Source organism: Acomys russatus, chromosome X (genome assembly GCF_903995435.1).
Source record: "Acomys russatus chromosome X, mAcoRus1.1, whole genome shotgun sequence".
NCBI lineage: Eukaryota > Metazoa > Chordata > Mammalia > Rodentia > Muridae > Acomys > Acomys russatus.
In genome coordinates this window covers 34,190,054-34,212,966 of record NC_067169.1, presented here as the reverse complement: position 1 = coordinate 34,212,966, position 22,913 = coordinate 34,190,054, and the positions used below count along the sequence as shown (strand labels likewise).

The 22,913-nt window shown below is 35.6% G+C and overlaps 1 protein-coding gene across 1 annotated transcript in view; it reads left to right on the top strand.

Annotated features, from left to right (window-relative positions):
• Positions 1-14,503, top strand: part of Cfap47 (cilia and flagella associated protein 47) — a 242,065-nt gene extending 227,562 nt beyond the window's left edge. The window contains exons 64-65 of the mRNA XM_051142600.1: positions 8,513-8,681; positions 14,273-14,503. Coding sequence (XP_050998557.1) covers positions 8,513-8,681; positions 14,273-14,485 — 382 coding nt within the window. The 3' untranslated portion in view covers positions 14,486-14,503. The remainder of the gene's footprint in view (positions 1-8,512; positions 8,682-14,272) is intronic.
• The last annotated feature ends 8,410 nt before the right edge of the window (positions 14,504-22,913 follow it).

Sequence of the window (22,913 nt, the reverse complement as noted above, 5' to 3'; positions counted from 1 at the left end):
TGAAACAGAGAACTTCTGTATTCATTTTGTTCCATCACTTGTGCCTCATGAACAAAGGAATACATGCATAACAATATAAGTCAATAAAGCACTCAAAAACCTCCCAGAAGCCACATATTCTGAAAAGTGGGACAGTTGGGACGAGGTAGCAATGATGTTATTGTAGAGGTATTTAGAAGTTTACAAGTTTGAAGGGGTCACATTGTTAAGGCATTTCCAATAGAGAGCAAGAGAATGAGATTTGAAATGAGATCCAATAGCAGTAATGTCCTTTGAGACATAGTTGAAAATACATGAATGGTGCATGGGTGCTGTAGTCAGCAACTGCTCTCTATGGCCACTTCTGTATTGAAGCTGATATCAGTACATTGTCTTTCCCCAACTTTTTGTTATAATTATGAAATACATTGTAGGCTGGAAAGGGTAACATATGCCTTTAATCCCAGTACTTGGGGAGGCAGAGGCAGGTGAATCTCTGAGTTCAAGATGAGCCTGGTCTACAGAGTGAGTTTGGGGACAGCCAGGGCTACAGAGAAACCACATCTCCAAATACATATATATTGAGTGAAAGTGAGAGAAGAAAGAATAAAATTTTTTGTAGTAACACCCCATCAGTGTCTAGTCCGTTATTCTTTCATGTATCACAACATGCATGGTTCTTAATGATTCCAGTAGCTACTGAGCTAAAGTACACAGTGCTAACACTGTTAAACACTGCTTACAATTTTCTCAATCAAGAAATTAATTTTTGCTCCTTATCTCCATTGCCCTATGTCCATCTTGAACTACTGTCCTAATATCAACCTGAAAGGATCATATTTTCTAGCATTTGTTTTTCTATTACTGGCCATTTCTTTATTGGCTGTTTCTCATTTCTCTATCCTTTAAACATTGTTGTTTCCCAGAAGATGATTTTTTTCTTCTATCTTCCTTTTCTAGATAATTTCATAAATTTGCTGACTTTATCGTTTATACTTTAAAGAATCCAAAATATATTTTCATTCTCGACCTTTTTCTTAAATATCAAATACATACATCCAGTTTTCTGTTGCATAACTAGTTCAATAGTGTATTAGTAATTAACATGAAGTTTCAAAATATAAATTATTTCTCCCTAAAAGAGGGTCTTTTTACATACTTTTCATTTAGTTGAATTGTAATTCTAGTTCTGACAGCTCTCAAAGTGCTGCAACAATTTATGTTCCTCTGTTTCTAGTTCATATCATTTATGATTCATTAGAGAAAATGGCTATACAATTTTTGAAATATAAATATAACTCAGTTATTCTTTACCATTACTACTAGTGCCACCTTAACCTAACCACTAATATTTTGGCATTGGTTGTTACACAGCCTTGTTGTTCTGCCTGCCATTCACCATCCACCTTTGTCCTTTGCAGTTCTGTCACAGCATAGCCAGAAAGATCTCTTAAAAGTGTGTTTTCATTATTTGTCTGGCCAGTCTACATTGTATATCCCTTTCTTCTGAATACCTACTCCCTTTATGCTCTATAGCACTGATTTAATCACTAGTGCTGTGCTGTATTGTAAAACTGCGATGCTTTTGTTTTTAGTTTTCTATATAGCTCATTTTTGAATAGATGGCTTTACTTTCCATGATTCCATTCACAACTATGAATATGTAACATTTATAAGGAATCAGAAAAAAATATTCTGGAACAGACTATGCCCTTAATATTCTAAATTGGATCCTCTTAAGTCCTTGGATTTCTAAATTGATCAACACAACTATAATATTTCACTTACCTATAGAAGTTGCTAACATGAGAAAAATTAAAATCAGTTTCATGGCCCCAATAAGTGAATAAATGTATCCTTATGAAGCTGTTAAAATACCTAGCAGGAGCCCCTTCTGAATTCCAGCACACCATTAAAGAAGTAATACCAATGTACTTCAAACCATTCCTTAAAATGAAAGGGAGTCAACACTATCATCTTTTTTGTGTGTGTGAAGCCTGATAAGAACACAAGAAAGAACATAGATGAAAAATATCTCAATATAATATTTACAAAGAAAACTCAAATATAGACCAAAAGTTCATCCACTGAGATACTGTGATTTATCCTAGAATGAAAGCATGACTCAAGTTATGCAAATCTCTAGACACAACACATTAAGTTAATACACTCAAGGGCAGAAATAAAATAAGCATTTCATAGATACAGAAAAAGCTTTTTTGTCTTCCTGACAAAAGACATAAAAATAAAGAACAGTAATAGGAAGACTTTACATTAGCATACAAATGTTATATATGACAAACTTACTGTCAACTTTATACAAAATTGGAAAGACTCAAAAATATTTGCACTAATACCATGAACTGAGTATGCCCTCTTTCTCCATTCCCATTGAGTATATTCTTTGAAGTCTTTCTTTAAAAAGACAAGAAGATAAAAGAGATACAAATAGGAAAGAAATCAATTTCTTCCTGTTTAGATAGTTTTTATATGTAAGAAAATCTAAACAATGCAACATATAAAACTATCAGATTAATAAATACTTTCAGCTGATTAAGTGAATACAAAACCAATATAAAACTAAGTAGCTTTTCTACATACCAATAACAAATGTGCTGTGAAATATTTATGGAAACAATCTCATTGACAATAGCTTAAAATCTACAAACATGAATAAAGGATAGATATCAGCACAGGAATAAAATTGAAATAAAAAGAATGCAAAGAACAAATGAAGCAAAGAGTTTGTTCCATAAAATAAAGAGGATTGAGAAATTCTTATCCCAACTAGCAGAGAGAGAGAGAGAGAGAGAGAGAGAGAGAGAGAGAGAGAGAGAGAGAGAGAGAGAGAGAGAGAGAGAGAGAGAGAGAGAGAGAGAGAGAGAGAGAGGACTCTATTAAAAAAGGTAAACACTGAATCCCATGCCAAAGAAATTAGAGTCTATATAAAAACTAAAATTAAAAGATAATTTTCTGGATACATACAGCTTACCCAAAGAAAACCTTCTCTCTACTCCTAGTTTCCTCCAAACCTCTGCTCGTCTCCGGATCCATTCTCTTTCTGCCTCTCAGAGATAACAACCAAATGTGACAAAATAAAATATAAAATGAAACAAAAATTTCATATCAAACTTGGACAAGGCAACCCAACAAGAGAAAGAGAGTCTCAGGAGTAGGCACAAGAATCAAAGACCAACTTACTCTCACAATTAGGAATCTCAAGAAAATTCTAAGCTCATAACTATAGTATATATGCAGAGGACCTAGTGCAGACCTAGGTAGGCTCTATACTTTTTGCTTCAGTCTCTGCGACCTCATATGTGCCTTGCTTAGCTGACTCAGAGGCATTTGTTCTCCTGGTGTGCTCTCTCCCCTCTGGCTCTTACAAACTTTCTGCTACCTCTTCCAAAGGATTATATGAGCTCTGGGGTGAGGGATTGGATGGAGACTTCCCATTTAGACTCTCTTTGTATAATATCTGGCTGTAGGTCTCTGAATCTGTTCCCATCTGCTCCAGAAGGAAGCCTCTTTGATGATGACACCAATCTATAAGACATTGATCTACGAATATAGCAGAGTATCATTAAGAATCATTTAATTGATTTTTAAAATATTTATTACATATACAGTGCTCTGCCTACAGGTACACCTGCAGACCAGAGGAGGGCATCAGATCACATGATAGAAGGTTGTGAGCTACCATGTGGTTGCTGGGAATTGAATTCAGGACCTCTGGAAGAGCAGTCAGCGCTCTTAACCGCTGAGCCATCTCTCCAGCCCCTTAATCGATTTTTTTTAATCCTAGTTTGGTATGGTTATACTCTACATCTCTGGGCTATCTACAGGGAGTGAAGGCTCTTGAAGTCTTCAACTTGACTTCTCTATGTTTAATGAATTGTGTTGGTATTGCCCTTAGCAATGAGGCCCTGCTGTCAGTTTTCGGAGAACAACCTTTTGTCTTAGCAGCTGGGTTGTTTGGAAATAATCATGGGGCTCCCATTTGTCAGCAGCTCAACTGAATGCAACCCAGTCCTAACACTAGAAACCTTGCCTGGTTACAAGAGATGGTCTGTTGAGACTTTATAGCCCCATAGCTAGGAGTCCTCATTACGATCACCTTCATAGATTCCAGGAAGTTTCCACACTACCCCCAAATTCCAGCTGTCTCTCCCCTCACACCCCCCATCCCAGCTTCTCCAGCACCTGATTCCCTTGCTTCCGTCCCCAGTTGACCACATTCTGCCAGTAAAATCTATTTTATTTCCTACTCCCATGGAAATCCATATGTCTCCCTCAGACCCATCCTCTTTACCTAAACTCTCTGTATCTATGGATTTTAGTTTGGCCTTCATTTACTTAAGGCCTAATATCCACTTACAAGTAAATACTGTATTTGTATTTTTGTGTTCGGGTTACCTTACTCAGAATGGTTTTGTTTTTTTTTTCTTTTTCATTTTTAGTTCCATCCATTTACCTGCAGAGTTCATGATGTCATTTTTAACACATGAATAATACTTAATTATGTAAATGTAACATGTTTTTTAACCAATCTTCTGTCAAGGGACATCTAGGGTATTTCCAGTTTCTGGGTATTATGAATAAAGCCATAGTAAATATATTTGTGCAAGTGTCCTTATGGTAGGATGAAGCTTCTTTTGGTTATATGCCCAAAAGTGGTGTGGCTGGATCTTGATTCCTAATTTTCTGAGAAACTGCCATGTCGGTTTCTATAGTGGCCGTACAAGCTTGTACTTTCACCAACAATGACAGTGCTCCTCACCATCACCAGCATGAGAGCCATCACTTGTATTATTGATATTAGCCGTTCTGACAGGTGTAACATGGAATCTCAAAGTAGTGTTGATTTGTAAAAAGGGCTTCTTAACACAGCTAGGCTAGAGTGTCAAAGAACATTTTTCCTCTGGGACCACCCATCCCTGGGAGCATACTATGTGCCGGAGTGATTTCTCTCTCTCCCTCTCCATCTGCCTTGCTTTCCACCTTCCCATTAAAATGGTTAACATTATCTAAACTATCTGTTGTGGAAGCACCAAATGTTCTGAGGCTTTGCCTTTGCCTAACCTCCAGTTGTGGTCAAGCCCTCTGGAATAGATGCTGAATTTTCCTGTTCTAATTTCCACTTTCTTTGTTTCTTTGCAACTAAAACCAGCATATTATCACCCACCTACTGTTCTAGCTATTCTCTAGTTATCCCCTTTTTATTCCCTTGAGGATCTAGCAGTCCATAAATAAACATCTACCATCTACCTTATGTAGATTTTTCATTTTCTTTTCTTCCCAGAGGAAAACTCATTTGGTTTTCATGTATAATCCTTTAAACGTGCTACTTAATTGTTTTGATTAGTAGTTTGATTCTGTGTCCGTCAAAGATACTACTCACCCATAGTTTTGTTTTTGTTTTTTGTTTCTTACACAGTCATTATCTGGTTATGAAGTCAGGTTGATACTGACTTCACTAAGGGAGAAGGGAAGTTTTCCTTTTATTTATCTTTATTTTTGAAGAGTTTGAGAGGATTCTAGGTTAATTCTTCTTTACAGAATATATTATGTTAAATGGGTTGCCAAGATGGTTCAGCATGTAAAGGATCCTGGGATCAAGCCTGAGAGCCACATAGTAGAAGGAAATAACTGACTCACACAAGATATCCTTCAGTATCCACACGTGTGCGCATGCGCACACACACACACACACGCGTGCACACACACATGCGTGCACACACATATACATACGTGTACTCACAGACAGATGTGCATGTGCACACAAAATAAAAAACGTATTTTTAAATGTTGGTAGCATACACTAGTGAACCCATCTGGCTGATATAATCTCATTGCTAGTTATAAGGCTGGTTTGATTTTAAATTTCTTGGTCAATTGTAGAAATTATGTATTTCTGCATACTTGCCCCTTTGTCTTAGTCTGGACTTATAACTATGCTAACTACTTTCTGGCAAACATTTTTATTTCTAAAGTGTCTCTTATATTCTACCTTTCATTTTTTGTTAAATTAAACATCCTTTTTTAAAAAGGTAATCTGACTATATTTCTGTTGACATAATTGAACTTTTCAACAAGCTCACTCTTAATTGTACTGTTTTTTATGTTTTCTTTAATTTACATTTACCCTAGCATATCTTTTGCTCATAACTCTGGGAGAAGTGTTTTTCATATATTTTGTGGAGGTGTGACAAAGTACAGTTACTTGCGGGTGACTTTTAAAAAGGATTGATGCTGTTGATACTAGCTCTTCTTTGAATGACAGGTAGCATTCATCTGAGAACATATTTGATAGTGAAATTTTTTCACAGTAAACTTTTAAATCACTACAAAAATCATTTTACTGACATATTGAAGCAATCCACTGATAAGTAAATTTTTGAGAAATTTGTGAATTAAAAAAAATTTTTTTAACTCTTCCTAAATATAATTGTATATAAGAGTCTTTTGTGTTTCTTTTCCTTTCTGAAGCATCTGTTATAGTGTTTATCTACTATAATTTCTTTACTTTTAGTGCATCAATTTTTTAAAACTATCTTTGGGATGGGGTACAGCTCACTTGACAGAGAGCATGACCAGCACACAGGAATCCCTGAGTTTGGTCCCCAACACTGCATAAACTGGCCATAGTGCTACATTCTTTTCATCTCAGCTCTTTGGAGGAACAGGCTACAGGAACAAAGTGTTAAAATCATCCTGTTCTACATGGTGAGATTGTGACCAGCATAGGATACAAGATACCCTATCTCAAAAAGAATCCATTTTTTAAAAGACGTTCATAGCCACGCATGGCAATATATTCCTGTAACCTCAGCTTTGTTACTGATTTCTAGGTTCCTCATAAAGAGAATTCTTCCATATATACTTCTGAATTGTTGTCTCTCAAGAAAAGGGAGATTTATGGATTCCTGTGGATATCTGTCTATCATCTTGCTGTTGTTTGACTTCTAGGCACTCTGTGTTACTCAGCTCATTTATTACATCAGTCAAGATTTTGTCACACTGATTATAAAATATTTAAAACCACAATGATAATGATGACTAAAGTAATATCAGTACAAAGTAAAAAATGGTACAATTACTTGATTATGTTTAGTAATTTAAGAAATGACAAAACTGCGATACAAAAGATTAAGCAAACTTCCTGAGCTGCTACGCCTAGATAGACTACTCAAATCCAGGCCACCCATGTCTACAGATCATGTTCTCCAATCTTCCACCATGGTACTCAACACATATTTGTTGACTAGATTAGATAAATTCTTCCCTGTTTTTTGTTTTGTTTTGTTTTTCACTATTGTACATGTTCTCAGAAGCCACATTTGATCTTTTACATGCATGTCTATTAATTTATTTTTAAATTCTGAGATTAAAACTATGTGTGTGTGTATATATATATATAAAACAGGATATGTATATATATATTCAACTAATATATATTATATATTATATTTTGAATATATATTGAATATATGTATTATATATTGAATATATTATATATTGAATATATTATATATTGAATATATTATATATTGAATATATATTATATATATATATATTCAACTAAGAAATTCCTCTACATAACTTTCTTTTGTCAGTTGTAGTTGGTCATGGCATAAAATGGTAACTTGAAACATAAATGTCACTCCACTTCATACTTTAATTATCTATCTTCATGTCTACAAGTGTTTAGTGAGACTCTAGTAATTTCATAGTACTTAGCAAGTAGAAAGCTACTGGTAAGTACATAGTGTAATGGAATAGCAATAGAAACAAAAGGCTTTATAACAGCTTTAGTGATCACTTGTTTTGCATATGAATTTATAAAAGACTAAGTTCTTATCTAGAATACTGAATTCTGCCAATTTTTATAATGACAACATTTATCTTAGTACACTATAAACATAAATATAAATGAAAAAAACCTTCAGGATTTTATTTTGCCACACCAAGAAAAAAATGATAGTTTGCTAGTTACTTTTTGTCCACTTGACACAAACTATAGGGATCCTTAAAAATAAAGAACATCTGCTGAGAAATTCCCTGTATTAGATTGGCCCCTGAGCATGTATTTTAGATATTGCCTTGACTGATGATTGATATAAGAATGCCAAGCCCACTATGGGTGTCTCTGTCACTGGATAGATGGTCCTAAGTATGGGAAGGGGAAACAAGCCAGTAAGTAGTGTTCCTCTAGCTCCTATCTCTGTTCCTAAATAAGATCCTGCCCTGACTTGTCTCAGTGATAGACAATGCTTGCAATGTGTGTGCCAAATAAACTTTTACTTCCTAAGACATTTTGGTCATGGTATTTTATCAGAGCAACAGACAGAAAACTAGGACAGATAGTATTTGGCAATTTTCAAAATACTACCTCACACATTTTCATAAGCATTCAGTATTAATTTTGAACTATAGGTCTGTTGAAGCAGAATTTATGTTTTAGTCATCAATTTCTCACAAAGTCAATGAGATAATAACCAATTTAATAGATTACATTTATCATTTTTCCTAGGTATTATGAACCATTTGTAGCCCATTTTCTGCCAGGCAGTGATAAAGAATTTTTTGTAAATCCTCATTCTGGAGAACTCCCTCCATTTTACACAAAAGGAATTGTCATCGTTGTAGGATTTAAACCCCGAATGTACAGTAAGAAATATCAAGCAACACTTGTAATACAGGTAAGTTTTAGAACACACAACTTCAACTTTAATTTTCAAAGCCAAATAATTTAGCTGTGGAATATAGCAAAATATTTGTTAAAACTAAGAAATTAAGGAATTACTAAATGTGTAAATGATTTTTGTATAGTCACATAACATTTTCTTTTAAATAGTTCTTAGTCAATGGCTTTTATGTTTAATAACTATAATATTTTAAATAAATCTTTTACAAATGTTGATTAAATCATATTGTCAAACTGTTGAAGTTAAATATAAGGTAAAATGTTTTATTTGTTTTGTTTTGTTTTGAGACAGGGTTTCTCTGTGTATCCCTAGGTGTCCTGGACTCACTTGATAGACCAGGCTGACCTCAAACTCACAGCAGTCTGCTTGCCTCTGCCTTCCTGAGTGCTAGGATTACAGATGTGTGTCACCATTTAACAAAAACTAAAAGTTGAGAGGATACAAGGAAGGGGATAACCATTGAGATGTAATATGAATAAATTACTAAAATAAAATTTTTTTTAAAAGTTGTCATTGTTAAAACTTCAGTCTCTGCAGCTTTAGTCACCAATCCTTCCTAGTTAGATTCTTATTTAATCTTGTAACTCATAAGCAACTTTAAACTGAATATAGAAATGTCACTAGTGTTAATTTTTAGTCAGTGATATAAATGCCAGTTTCTCTCAATGGAATGTGTTTTTAGCTGTCCTAACTTTGTACATGATTCCTGGCATTACTGGTACCATTTACACTGATGTTGAAACAATAGTTAATATTTTCCTAAAATTTGTAGTTTCACTCATTGACTTTTCTGAAAAAATTTTAGAGTTTTTATATTTTTATTTATACATTCTCAGTTTACTTTCAGTAGCATAAACACAAAATACATGTTGTCATTTTGTAACCTTACAACTCTTGCTTCCAAAAATATCCCTAGATATTAGTGGGAAAAAATGTCATTCTTTTAATGAATATTGAAAATACAAATTTAAAGTTTTATTTTATAGAACTTAGAACTTGAGAAATGAAGCCTCTTTTGCTGCATATCCCTTATTGATATATTAATAAAAGCTTATGTGGGAGGCAAATTGACATTGAAACATGTGTTAAAATTATTTTTTTTCCAGGAGTTCTATGACTTACTTATAATTTCAGCATTCAGGAAGTAAAGGCTTAAGTAGAGGTTAAGATTTGGAGGTCAGTTTGAGACTCAGTTAAAAAGAGGAACTATTAATTTGTTGATTTAATTTTACTGTGTAAAATTCCAAATATTTACAGAAAAAGAATATGTACTTTAATGTTATTCATTGCCATGATGATATATAAACACATGGTAAACACGGTTTCAAACATTCATTTAAAAATCTTATTTCAGTTTTGAGAAAATGGGTAGAATTAGCGAAAATTGTAAACAAAGCACATACAGTTCTGTGAAGACTTTGTTTTCCTCCAATGATGACTTCCTAAAAATGTATAGTAAGATACCTAAATATGAAAAATCATATTAGAGGCCTTATACTACTTTTTGTATTTCTAATGTATTTTTACATTTATTCATGCACATGCCATGGTATATATGTGTAGTTTAGAGGACAACATACTAAAGTCAGTATCAATACTTTTCTAGCATTATGTGGATCCTAGAAAAATATATATATATATATGTATTACACTGTACAAACTTTTGAAACTGACATGTCATGCTAAGTACATTTACCCTAGAGATTCATAAGAGCTACTGCATATATCAAATTATTGATCTTTAAAAAATCACAGTTCATACACGCTGATGCCAAATCTCAGTTAATTTCAATAGCACCTATACTTACACTCATGTTACGGGTTAAGACAGTTCAAAAAAATCAACTCATTATCTAAGTTAAATTTACTACTTACATTATTGCCATTTAGGTTAAGTATTAAATCAGAAGTTATAAAAATATAATATTCATTCCATTTCACTCAGAAAAATAAGTGATTTATAAGATTAGTTTTAATAAATCTTGCCCAGACAAACATCAGAAATCATGTCATGCCTTATAATTTGTCATTCAACTAAGACATCTTAAGAGTAATTAAAACCTGTTATTTTTCAATTAGGAAACAAGGCAAATGACATTAGCTCTGATAGAAGGAAGTTAACTTGTTCTGTTTACCAGAAGGGTAGCAAATCTAATGAAGATTCCAAAGCAGCTATGGAAAAAATGGTTTTAAAAACTGAGAACTGGAGCTGGCAGATGGCTAAATTGGAAAACTATATGTTGTACAAGCATGAGGCCCTGAGTTACAATCCTCATTGTGTTCAGAATGAAGACACACTGATAACACACAGGAAGCTCCATTGTGAAAAGCAAAGGATGATCAGATCACTGGAGTTCCTGGGCCAGACAGCCTAGTCTAGTGAATGAGCTCTAGATGCAATGAGCAACCCTGTTTCAAAAAATAAGGGGGAGCAGGAGCAATCAAAGGTGACACCTGATGCTAGCCTCTGGCTTCCACATATATGTACACAACATGCATAGGTACCTTCACACATTTGTAATACCCACACAAATACATGCAACACACACTCAAAAAATTGGTGAGAGTTATAGAACATGAAATATATGATGTCTTATATTTAGATAAAATAATGTATATATTTGTGTATCTTACAATATAAAATATATCAAAACAATATTCTGGTTGTAACTACAATCAAATATAAGTGTGCATTTTATATGTGTATATAAAATATACAAACATTTATAATTATTTATTTTTAAAATAATGTATTCACATTACATCTGATTGTTACACCTTCACTCATATCTTCCTGTTTCCACCCTCCCTCCTTCCACTCTATTCCCATCCCCTAGTTCTCTGACAAGTGGGGCGGGGGGACTCCTTCACCACCTGACCACAACCTATCAGGTCTCTTCAGGATAGCCTGCAACCCCTTCCTCTCTATACTCTCAGGCCACTTCACCAGTGGGAAGTGACCAAATCTTGGTGACCAGAATTCATGTCAGAGGCAGTCCCCATTCCTTACCCTCACCACATGGAGAATGAGCTGTCCAACTACTCCATCTTAACAAGGAGGGTCCTAGTTTCTCTGCATGTATTGTCTTGGTTGGTGAACCAGTTTGGGACGGCCCTGCTGGGACCAGATCCACCAGCCTTGATGATCTCCCTGTGGAGCTCCTGACCTTTTGGGGTCCTTCCCTCCCCTCATTTTTCTATAGGACTCCCAGTGCAAAAGCCAATATCTGACCCAGTCCCCCTCTGAGAGGAGTCTCTCAGAGGACATCTGTGTTAGGCTAATATACACTTAAAAGTGGGTATATACCATATATATCATTCTGGTTCTGGGTTATGTCACTCAGAATGATCATTTCTAGTTCCCATCCATTTGCCTGCAAAGGTCAAGATTCCCCCTTTTTTTAATAGCTGAATAGTATTCCATTGTGTAAATGTACCACAGTTTCTTTATCCACTCTTTGGTTGAGGGACATCTAGATTGTTTCCGGATTCTGACTATTATGAAGAAAGCTTCTATGAATGAAATTGAGCAAATGTCCTTGTATGGTGGAACATATTTTGGGTATATGCCCAAGTGTGTTATGGCTGGGTCTTGAGGTAGCACTGTTTCTAGTTTTCGGAGAAATTGCCAGATTGATTTTCAAAGCGGTTGTACAAGTTCGCACTTCCACCAGCAATGGAGGAGTGTTCCCCTTTCCCCATATCCTCTCCAGCATGTGATATTACTTGAGTTTTTTACCTTAGCCATTCAGATAGGTGTAAGATGGAATCTCAGATTCATTTTGATCTGCATTTCCCTGATTACTAAGGACATTGAACAATTCGTTTCAGCCATTCGATATTCCTCTGTTGAGAATTCTCAGTTTAGCTCAGTACCCCATTTTAATTGGATAATTTGTTTCGTTGTGTTTAATTTCTTGGGTTCTTTATAGTTTTGGATATTAGCCCTTTGACAGATTCAGGGTTGGTGAAGATCTTTTCCCAGTCTGTAGGCTGTTGTTTTGTTTTGTTGACAGTGTCCTTCACCTTACAGTTTTTTGGTTTCATGATGTCCCATTTATTAATTGTTGATCTTAAAGCCTGAGCTGTTGGTGTTCTGTTCAGGATGTTGTCTCCTATGCCAAAGAGCTGAACACTCTTGCCCACTTTTTCTTCAAACAATTTTATGTTGAGATCTTTAATCCACTTGGACTTTAGTTTTCTGCAGGGTGATAAATATGTATCTATTTTCGTTTTTCTACATGTAGACATCTACTTTGACCTGCACCATTTGTTGAAGGTACTGTCTTTTCTTTCATTGTATGATTTTGACTTCTTTGTTAAATACAAAGTGTTCATAGATGTATGGGTTTATTTCCAGCTCTACAATTCAATTCCATTGATCAACTAGCCAAATTCTATGCCAGTACCATGCAGTTTTTATTACTGTTGCTCTATAGGACAACTTGAGATCAGGGATGGAGCTTCCTCCAGAAGATCTTTTATTGTACAGAATTATTATAGTTATTGTGGTTTTTTTCATATAAGGTTAAGAATTGATCTTTCAAGGTCTGTAAAAAATTGTGTTGGTATTTTGATAGCGATTGCTTTGGATCTGTAGATTGCCTTTGGGAGAATGTTCATTTTTACTATGTTAATCCTTGCAATTCATTAGCATAGAAGATCATTTTATCTTCTGATATCTTCTTCAGATTCTTTCTTCAGAGACCTAAAGTTTTTTTCATACAAGACTTTTACTTGCCTGGTTGGAGTTACACCAAGATCATTTATATTATTTGTGCTTATTGAGAAGGGTGTGTTTTTCCTAATTTCTTTCTCAGCTCAGGCTACTGATTTTTTTTAATTAATCTTGTATCTGACAACTTTGATGAAGGTGTTTATCAGCTGTAGGAGTTTTCCAGTGGAATTTTGGGAGGCAGTTATGTATACTATCATATCATCTATGAATAGTGATACATTAACTTCTTTTTTTTCCTATGTGGATCCCTTGATCTCTTTAGCTATCTTATTGCTCTAGGTAGAACTTCAAAGTACTATCTTGAAGAGATATGGAAATAGTGGGCAGCCTTGTCATGACCCTGATTCCAGTGGAATTTCTTTGAGTTTCTCTCCATTTACTTTGATGTTGGCCATCACCTTGCCATATATAGCCTTTATTATATTTACAAAAGGGCTATGTATCCCTGATCTTTCCAAGACTTTAAATATGAATAGGTGTTGGATTTTATCAAATGCTTCTTCAGCATTTAATGAGATGATCATATGGGTGTTTTCTTTCAATTTGTTTACATGGTAGATTACAATGATGGATTCTCATGTATTCAACTACCCCTGCATGCCTAGGATGAAGCTACGTGGCAGACCTATAGCTAAGAGATTTTCTTGTCAGTGATTGTTCTTTTATATATAAAGCCAATAGCTGTATTTATTTACCAATTAACTATTTGTCATTATAGATTCAACTTCTGTTTTTTACCCTTTCCCTGCCACATACAATAAGTAGAAACTAATGATAATGGTAAATGTTTCCCTAATTTTCTAGGTCTGTGGATATGTCTTTTAATATCTTTCTATTATATTTTCAGACAGATGAAATATATTCATTGTATGAAATAAATGGGTTACCTCCATCACCGAAATCATTGACACATGTAAAAGCCAAAATTGATGCTACTAACAAGATATGTGACTGCATGCCACCAATTCAACACAATTTTATCCGTGAAAATGCTAAACTTCGAAAGACAAGAGTATCTTCTACAATTAAAGGGGCTTCTTCAGTTAAAAAACATAAATAAAAAATATTGTTAAACTGTTCCTTGGTGTCACGTATGAATGAACATTTTGTTTCTTATCTAAGTTTTGGGGGATAATCAAAATACACTTTTTTTTTTGTTTGAGGTTTATTGATTTATTTATTCACTTTACATCTTAGTAATAACACCATCACATCTCTTCTCCCAGTCCTACCCTCCATCCCCCATCACCACTACTCTATTCCTAAAAGAAAGGGGATCCTCACCCATCCAACCCAGCTCATCAAGTTACATCATGACTGAGTTTGTCCTCTTCCCCTGTGGCCTGGCAAGGCAGTCCCATCAAGGGGAAGTTATCAAAAAACAGGAAACCAACTCCATGTCAAAAACAGCCCCCGTTCCCCTTACTAGAGGACCTATATGAATCCTGAGCTGTCCATTGACTACATCTATGTACAGGACCTATGTCCAGTCCATCAATGGTCCTTGGTTGGTGCTTCAGACTCTACAGGCCACTCTAGGCCCTGGATAGTTGTCTCTGTTGATGCTTTTCATTTTTATTTATTCACTTTACATCCCAGTTGTAGCCCCTCCCTCATCTAGTTCCACCCTCCATCCCTCTTTCTACCCCACTGCCCCAAGTCCTCAGAAAGGGAGATCCCTCCTCCCCTACCCTATGACCACAGCCTATCAAGTTTCATCTGGGCTGCCTGCATCCTACTCTTCTGTAGCCTGGAAAGGCCACTCTGCCAGGGGGAAGTAGTCAATAAGCGGGCAAAAGAGTCAGTCTCTACTACCCACATTATGGGACCTGTGCTGCCTATCGACTACATCTGAGCAGGTGGTCTAGGTCCATTCCATGCATGGTCCTTGGTTGATACATCAGGTTCTGCAGGACCCCCTGGGCCCAGAATTGTTGGCTCCTTTAGTTTCCTTATAAAGCTCCTGTCCCCTCCTTCTCTTTCTATCCCCCAACTGTGCCATAAGGCTCCCTGTGCTCCACTGCAACGTTTGGCTGTGAGTCTCAACATCTGCTTCAATCCTCTGCTGGGTTGAGTCTTTCAGCGGACATCTATGGTAGGCTCCCATCCTCTTCCCTCTCTTTCACCACTTCCTTTATCTATTCTATTTGTCATTCTGAATGATAAGTATTCTCCCTAGGGTCCTCCTTGTTATTAGTTTCTTTAGGTCTGTGTATTATAGTGTGGTTATCCTGTATTATATGGTTAATATCCACTTATAAGTGAGTATATACCATGTATGTCAGTGGGTCTGGGTTACCTAACTCAGGATGAACTTTTCTAGTTCCATCCATTTCCCTGCAAATCTCATGATTTCCTTGTTTTAATGGCTGAGTAGTATTCCATTGTGTATACCTACCACAGTTTCTTTATCCATTCTTCAGTTGAGAGACATCTAGGTTGTTTCAGGATTCTGGCTATTACAAAGAAATCTGCTATGAACACACTTGAGCAAGTATCCTTGTTGGATGGTGGAGTATTTTCAGGTATATGCCCAGGAGTGGTATACCTGAGTCTTGAGGTAACACTATTCCCAATTTTCTGAGAATGCACCAAATTGATTTCCAAAGTGATTGTATAAGTCTGCACTCCCACCAGCAATGGAGGAGTGTTCCCCTTTCTCCACATCCTCACCAGCATGTGCTGTCACTTAAGTTTTTGATCTTAGGCATTCTGATAGGTGGGAGGTGTTTTGATTTGTATTTCCTTGATGAATAAGGAGGTTGAGCTTTTTGAAGTGTTTCTCAGCCATTTGATATTCCTTTGTTGAGAATTCTCTGTTTAGTTCTGTACTCCATTTTAATTGGATTATTTTGTATGTTTGTATTTAATTTCATGAGTTCTTTATATATTTTGGCTATTAGCCCTCTATCAGATATAGAGTTAGTGAAGATATTTTCCCAGTCTATAGGCTGCCGTTTTGTTCTGTTGACAGTGTATTTTGCCTTACAGAAGCTTTTAAGTTTCATGAGGTCCCACTTATTGTTAATCTTAGAGCATGAACTGTTGCTATTCTGTGCAAGAAGTTGTCTCCTGTGCCAATGAGTACAAGGCTCTTCCCCACTTTTTCTTCTAAGAGATTTAGTGTGTCTGGTTTTATGTTAAGGTCTCTAATCCACTTGGACATTAATTTTGTGCAGGGTGATAAATAAGTGTCTATTTGCATTTTTCTACATGTGGACATCCACTTAGACCTTCACCATTTGTTGAAGATACTATATTTTTCCATGGTATGGATTTGGCTTCATTGTGAAAAATCAAGTGCTCATGAGTTGTTTATTTCTAGGTCTTTGAATTGGTTCCATTGATTTGTCACTCAGCTTCTTTGCCAGAACCATGTAGTTTATTATTACTATTGCTCTATAGTACATCTTGAGATCACCAATGGAGATACCTCCAGGAGATTGTTTTTTATCTTTTTATTATTTATTTATTTTATTCAGATTACAACACAATTGTTATTCCATCCCTTGTATCCTCCCCATTCCTCCCTCCCTCCCACTTTCACCCTATTCCTCTCCCCTAGGTCTATGACCAAGGGGGACCTCCTCCCCCACTATATCAAGTCTCATCTTGGTAGCCTGTTTATTCTTTCTCTGAGTGCCACCAGGCTTCCCCACCAAGGGGAAGTGGTCAGATATGGGGCACCAGGGTTCATATCAGAGTCTCCACTCTCCACATAACTGTGGAGAATGTCCTGTCCATTGGCTAGATCAGAGTAGGGGTTCGATGTTTATTGCTTATATTGTCCTTGGTTGGTGCAGTAATTTGCAGAAGATATTTTATTGTACAGAATTATCTTAGCTATTTGGGGTTTTTGTTTTGCCATATGAAGTTGAGAATTGTTCTTTCAAGGTCTGTAAAGAATTGTGTTTACATTTTGATGGAAATTGCATTGAATCTGTAGGTTGCTTTGGGTAAGATGGCCATTTTTACTATTTTAATCCTACTGATCCACATGCATGTGAGATCTTCCCATCTTGTGATATCTTCTTTAATTTCTTTATTCAGAGACTTTAAGGTTTTTTTCCTACAAGCCTTTCACTTGCTTGGTTAGAGTTATACCAAGATACTTTATGGTTTTTGTTGGTATTGTAAAGGGTGTATTTTCCCTAACTTCAGTCTCACCTAATTTGTATTTTGTATACAGGAGTGCAGTTTTTGCATTGTCTGTGGGTTTGTTTATTAATCTTGTCCCAGCCACTTTTCTGAAGGTATTTATCAGATGTAGGAGTTCTTTGGTGGAATTTTAGGGTCACATATGTATGCTGTCATATCATCTGCAAATAATGATCAATTGATGTTTTCCTTTCCAACTTACATCTCCTTCGTCTTCTTTAGTTGTCTAATTGCTCTATCAAGAACTTTTAGTACTATTTTGAAGAGATATGGAGAGAATAGGCAGCCTTGTCTTGTCACTGATTTTAGAGATTGTTTTGAATTTCTTTCTATTTAATTTGACTTTGGCTATCGGCTTCTGTATATAATCTTTATTGTGTTTAAGTATGGGCCTTGTATCCCTGATTACTCCAAGACTTTTATCATGAAAGTTTGTTGGATTTTTCAAATGCTTTTTCTGCATTTAATGAGATGATCGTGTGATTTCTTTCTTTCACTTTGTTTATACGGTGGATTACATTGGTGGGTTTTCATATGTTGAACTATCCCTGCGTCATTGGGATGAAGCCTATGTGACCATGGTGGATGCTATATTTGATGTGTTCTTGAATTCAATTTACAAGTATTTTGTTGAGTATTTTTGCATCAATGTTTATAACTGGAATTAGTCTGAAATTCTTTTTTTGTTGAGTCTTTGTGTGATTGTGGCCTCATAGAATGAGTTTTGCAATGTTTCTATTTTGTGGACTGATTTAAGTAGTATTGGTTTTAGCTCTTTGAAAGTCTGGTAGAATTCTGTGCTAAAATTACTTGGCCCTGAGTTTATTTTTGTTGGTTTGTTTCATTTGTTTTGTTTTTGGTTGGGAGAGTTTTCATGACTACTTCTATTTCCTTAGGGAATTTAAATTTAAATTGTTTGCCTGCTCTCAATTTAACATTGGTAAGTGATATTGATCGGGAAAATAGTCCATTTCCTCTAGATTTTCCAAGTTTGTGCTGTATAGGCTTTTGAAGTAAGAGCTAATGATTCTTTGGTTTTCATCAGTGTGTCTTGTTTTGTCCCCCTTTTCATTTCTGATTTTGTTAATTTGGATACTGTCTCTCTTCCTTTTGGTTAGCTTGGCTAAAGGTTTGTCTATCTTGTTGATTTTATTAAAGAACCAGCTCTTGGTTTTGTTGATTCTTTGTATTGTTTTCCTCTTTTTAATTGATTGATTTCATCCCTGAGTTTATTTACTGCCATCTACTCCTCATGGGTGTGTTTGCTTCTTTTTTTCTAAAGATTTCAGGTGAGGTGTTAAGTTTCTAGTATGGGATCTCTCCAATTTTTTTATGAAGGCACTTTAGTGTGATGAACTTTCTTCTTAGCGCTGCTTTCATGGTATTCCATAAATTTGGGTATATTGTACCTTCATTTTCATTAAATTTTAGGAGATCCTCAATTTATCTCTTCCCTGACCCAGTGGCCATTGATCAAGGAGTTGATCAGTTTCCATGTGTGTGTAGGCTTTTTGTTATGTCTGTTGTTGTTAAGGTCTATCTTTAATCCATGGCAATCTGATAAAAGAATGGGTTAATTCAATTTTTTTATCAGTTGTGGTTTGCTTTGTAACCGACTATATTGTCAATTTTTTAAAAGGTTCTGTGGGATGTTGAGAAGAAAGTATATTCATTTGTGTTTGGGTGAAAAGTTCTGTAGACATCTATTAGGTCCATTTTATTCATAACCTTTGTTTGTTTCATTATTTCTCTGTTTATTTTCTGTCTGGATGATCTGTCCATTGGTGAGAGTGTGGTGTTGAAGTCTCCCACTATTAATATGTGGGGACTTATGTGTGATTTAAGCTTTAATGTTTCTTTTACAAATGTGGGTGCCCTTGTATTTGGGGCATAGATTATCAGGAGTGAGATGTCATCTTGGTGGATTTTTCATTTGATGAGAATGAAGTGCCCTTCCCCATCTCTTTTGATTAATTTTGGTTGAAAGGCGATTTTATTAGATATCAGGATGTCTACTTCTCCTTCTTGGGTCCATTCCCTTTTTCCAGCTCTTACTCTGTGATAATGTCTATCTTTACTGCTGAAGTATGTTTATTGTATGCAGCAGAATGTTGGATGTTGTTTATACATCCATTCTGTTAGCCCGTGTCTTTTTATTGGAGAGTTGAGTCAACTGATGCTGATAGGTACTCGTGACCAATGATTGCTAGTTTCTTTTATTATGGTATGGGTCATGACAGTGTGTTTGTGTGCTTGCCTTTATTATCTATATTCTTTGTTTTCTTTGGTGTAGCTTACCTTATTGGGTTGAAGTTTTCCTTCTAGTATCTTCCATAGGACTGAGTTGGTACATATTGTAATAATTTGATTTTGTCATGGAATATCGTGTTTTCTCCCTCTATGGTGATTGAAAGTTTTGCTGGGTATAGTACTGTCTTTGATGGCATCTGTGGTCTCTTATTGTCTGCACTACATCTGCTTAAGCTCTCTGACTTTCAAAGTCTCTGTTCAGAACTTACATGTGATTCTGGTAGGTCTGCCTTTATAAGATAATTGTCCTTTTTCCCTTGGCATGTTTATTTTTGTTGTTGTTGTTGTATAGGTTTAGTGTTTTGAGTATTATGTGGCAGGAGGAATTTCTTTTCTGGACAAGTCTATATGGTGTTTTGTAAGCCTCTGTATGTCTAAAGGCATCACTTTCTTTAGGTTGGGAAAATGTTTTATGGTTTTCTTGAAAATATTTTCTGGTCCTTGGAGCCTGGAATCTCCTTTTTCTTCTATTCCTATATTTCTTTTTTTCATAGTTGAAACATGTATTTTATTATAGGTGTGCTAGCATTAATTCCTCTTGATCTCTATAGGACAAACATATAAAAGGTATGTAATAATATAGATATAAGAAATTGTCAGTGTGTACAGGAATTGGTTTCACCACTTTCAGTAATTAATTGTAGTACATGAACACATGCCATACATATAAAAACTATTACTTATTTGGCTCTCAAAATACTAAGCTTTTTATATTATATTAAACATAATTTTTATTCCAAAGTTCAAGGAGATCAGCATGGCCCTGTTGCTTTCCATGAGTATTCCTATATTTCTTAAGTTTCATCTTTTCATGATGTCCTTGATTTCTTGGATGTTTTGTCATGAATTTTTTCAATTTAATATTTTCTTTGACAGACATATTAATTTCTTCAATTGTATCTTCTATACCTAAGATTTTCTGTATTCTGTTGGTGATGCTTACCTCTATGGTTTGTGTTCTCCTCTCTAAGTTTTCTATCTCCAGGATTTTCTTCGTTTGTGTTTTCATTATTGATTCTATTTCTATTTTCAGTTCTTGAACCATTTTATTCATTTCTTTCCCCTGTTTGATTGTATTTTCTTGTATGTCTTTGATGACCTCTAATTTTTGACTGTATTTTCCTGTATTTCTTTGGGGAATAGTTTCCGCTTTAAGTGCCTCTGACAACTTCATAAGCATAGATTTGAGGTCATTTTCCTGTGTTTTAGTTGTTTTATAATATCCATTGTTTGGGAGCAGGTATTCTGGTGGAGCCATATTACCCTGGTTTTTGTTGATTGTGTTCTCATGATGGCCTTTAGCCATCTGGTTGCCCGTGGCTTTGACTGTTTGGCTTTGGCTTTTCCTAGAACCTGTTACGTTTCTCAGTCCTTTGTGATCCCATGATAGTCTGCTGGTCTCTTCAAGACAGCTAGTAGAGCTGAACCAAAGGCTGTATCTGCATGTCTCTGGAGTCTGTAATCATCTTCAGAATGGCAGGGGAAGTTTGGAATTATTGGCGCTGGCCTTTTTGAGTCAGTCGAGCAGCTTGCAAGGTGAGCAGACATTGAGCTCCTGGCACTCAGATTCAGCTGGGCTCTGACATCTTGGACCTGTGACCCTGTATGCTCCTATTATCCAACTGGTCTCTACAGGGGGATCAGAGTTACAATGGACTGGAGGTTGGAGTGCCCAGTATCCAGGTTCTGCCCTAAGTGAAGCTGGAAGAATCTGCAGTCTGGTTGCTGGAGCGGTTCCATGCTTAAGTAGGCAGAAAGCACTGAGCCCCAGACTGTGTGTGACTCCTGGAACTGTGTATCCCCAGCTCCTGGAATGTCCCCTCCTTTCAGGGAAACACCAGTGTTGTGTTTTTTTTTTTAATTCTGTAGCCATGTTACTGACCAGATCTAGTCTCTGATCTGCCACTCAGATATGATCTGCCTTGTCCACCGCCATCTTGGAAGTCTGAGTTTTGGGGTTTTTTTAATGTTGGGTTTTTATATTATTTTAATAAGATGTTGTAGTTCATTTCTGATTTATGTTTTTGTTTAAAAATAGATGTTGAGTACAAATGTTGAAATTTCTTTACTTTTAAAGTACAAGACTGAAACATGATTTTTGTGGCAATATTTTAAACAAATATTAGTATTAAATGTCAATTCCTTACAATACTTAAAAAGATTAATAAGTTTGACGTGTAATCCCGAAAGAGCCACTATTTTTCAGAGTTGATATTTATAATATCATGTGTTTTCTAATGATTTTTCAGTTAGTGTACATATGTTTATATAACCCTTATACTTCTTATAATTCTATATTGCATCCTTTAAATAATGTAGGTGTATGTCAAAATGATAAAGCATCTTTTAAAATATGTATTTTTATTTCTCTCTCTCTCTCTCTCTCTCTCTCTCTCTCTCTCTCTCTCTCTCTCTCTCTCTCTGTGTGTGTGTGTGTGTGTGTGTGTGTGTGTGTGTGTGTGTGTGTGTGTGCGCGTGCTTGCCTACATGAATTGATGAGTACAGGAGCATGTGGAAGCCAAAAGAGGCCATCAGATTAAACTGGAACTGGAGTTACAGATGGCTGTGAGCCACTATATGGGTGCAGGGGACTGAACCCTGACCTACTGCAAAATTAGCAAGTACTCAATCTCTGAGACATCACTGCAGCCTCACTAAAACTTACTTTGTTGCATTTCTAATTTTTAAGACCATCTTGAAGATATTTTGATACAGTTGTTCTAAACTGTACCCATGATTCTATGAGGAATAATGTGTAGTTATCCTTTCATTAAACAAATTTCATACCTCAAAAATAAGGTATTTTGGGATATATGTAGCATGCCACCTATCTTTTGTTTATTCCAAAGCCACTAGCTAAGACTAAATTTTGCATGACAGTGGATGAGAAATCAATATAAGCTATTATATGACAAAATTATAGAGAATTCACTTTATTCACTATGGAAACCTTTACTGAAATATAAGACCATCTTTTTGAGAGGGGGTGGTCTCACTATATACTCCTCGCTTTCTTGAAA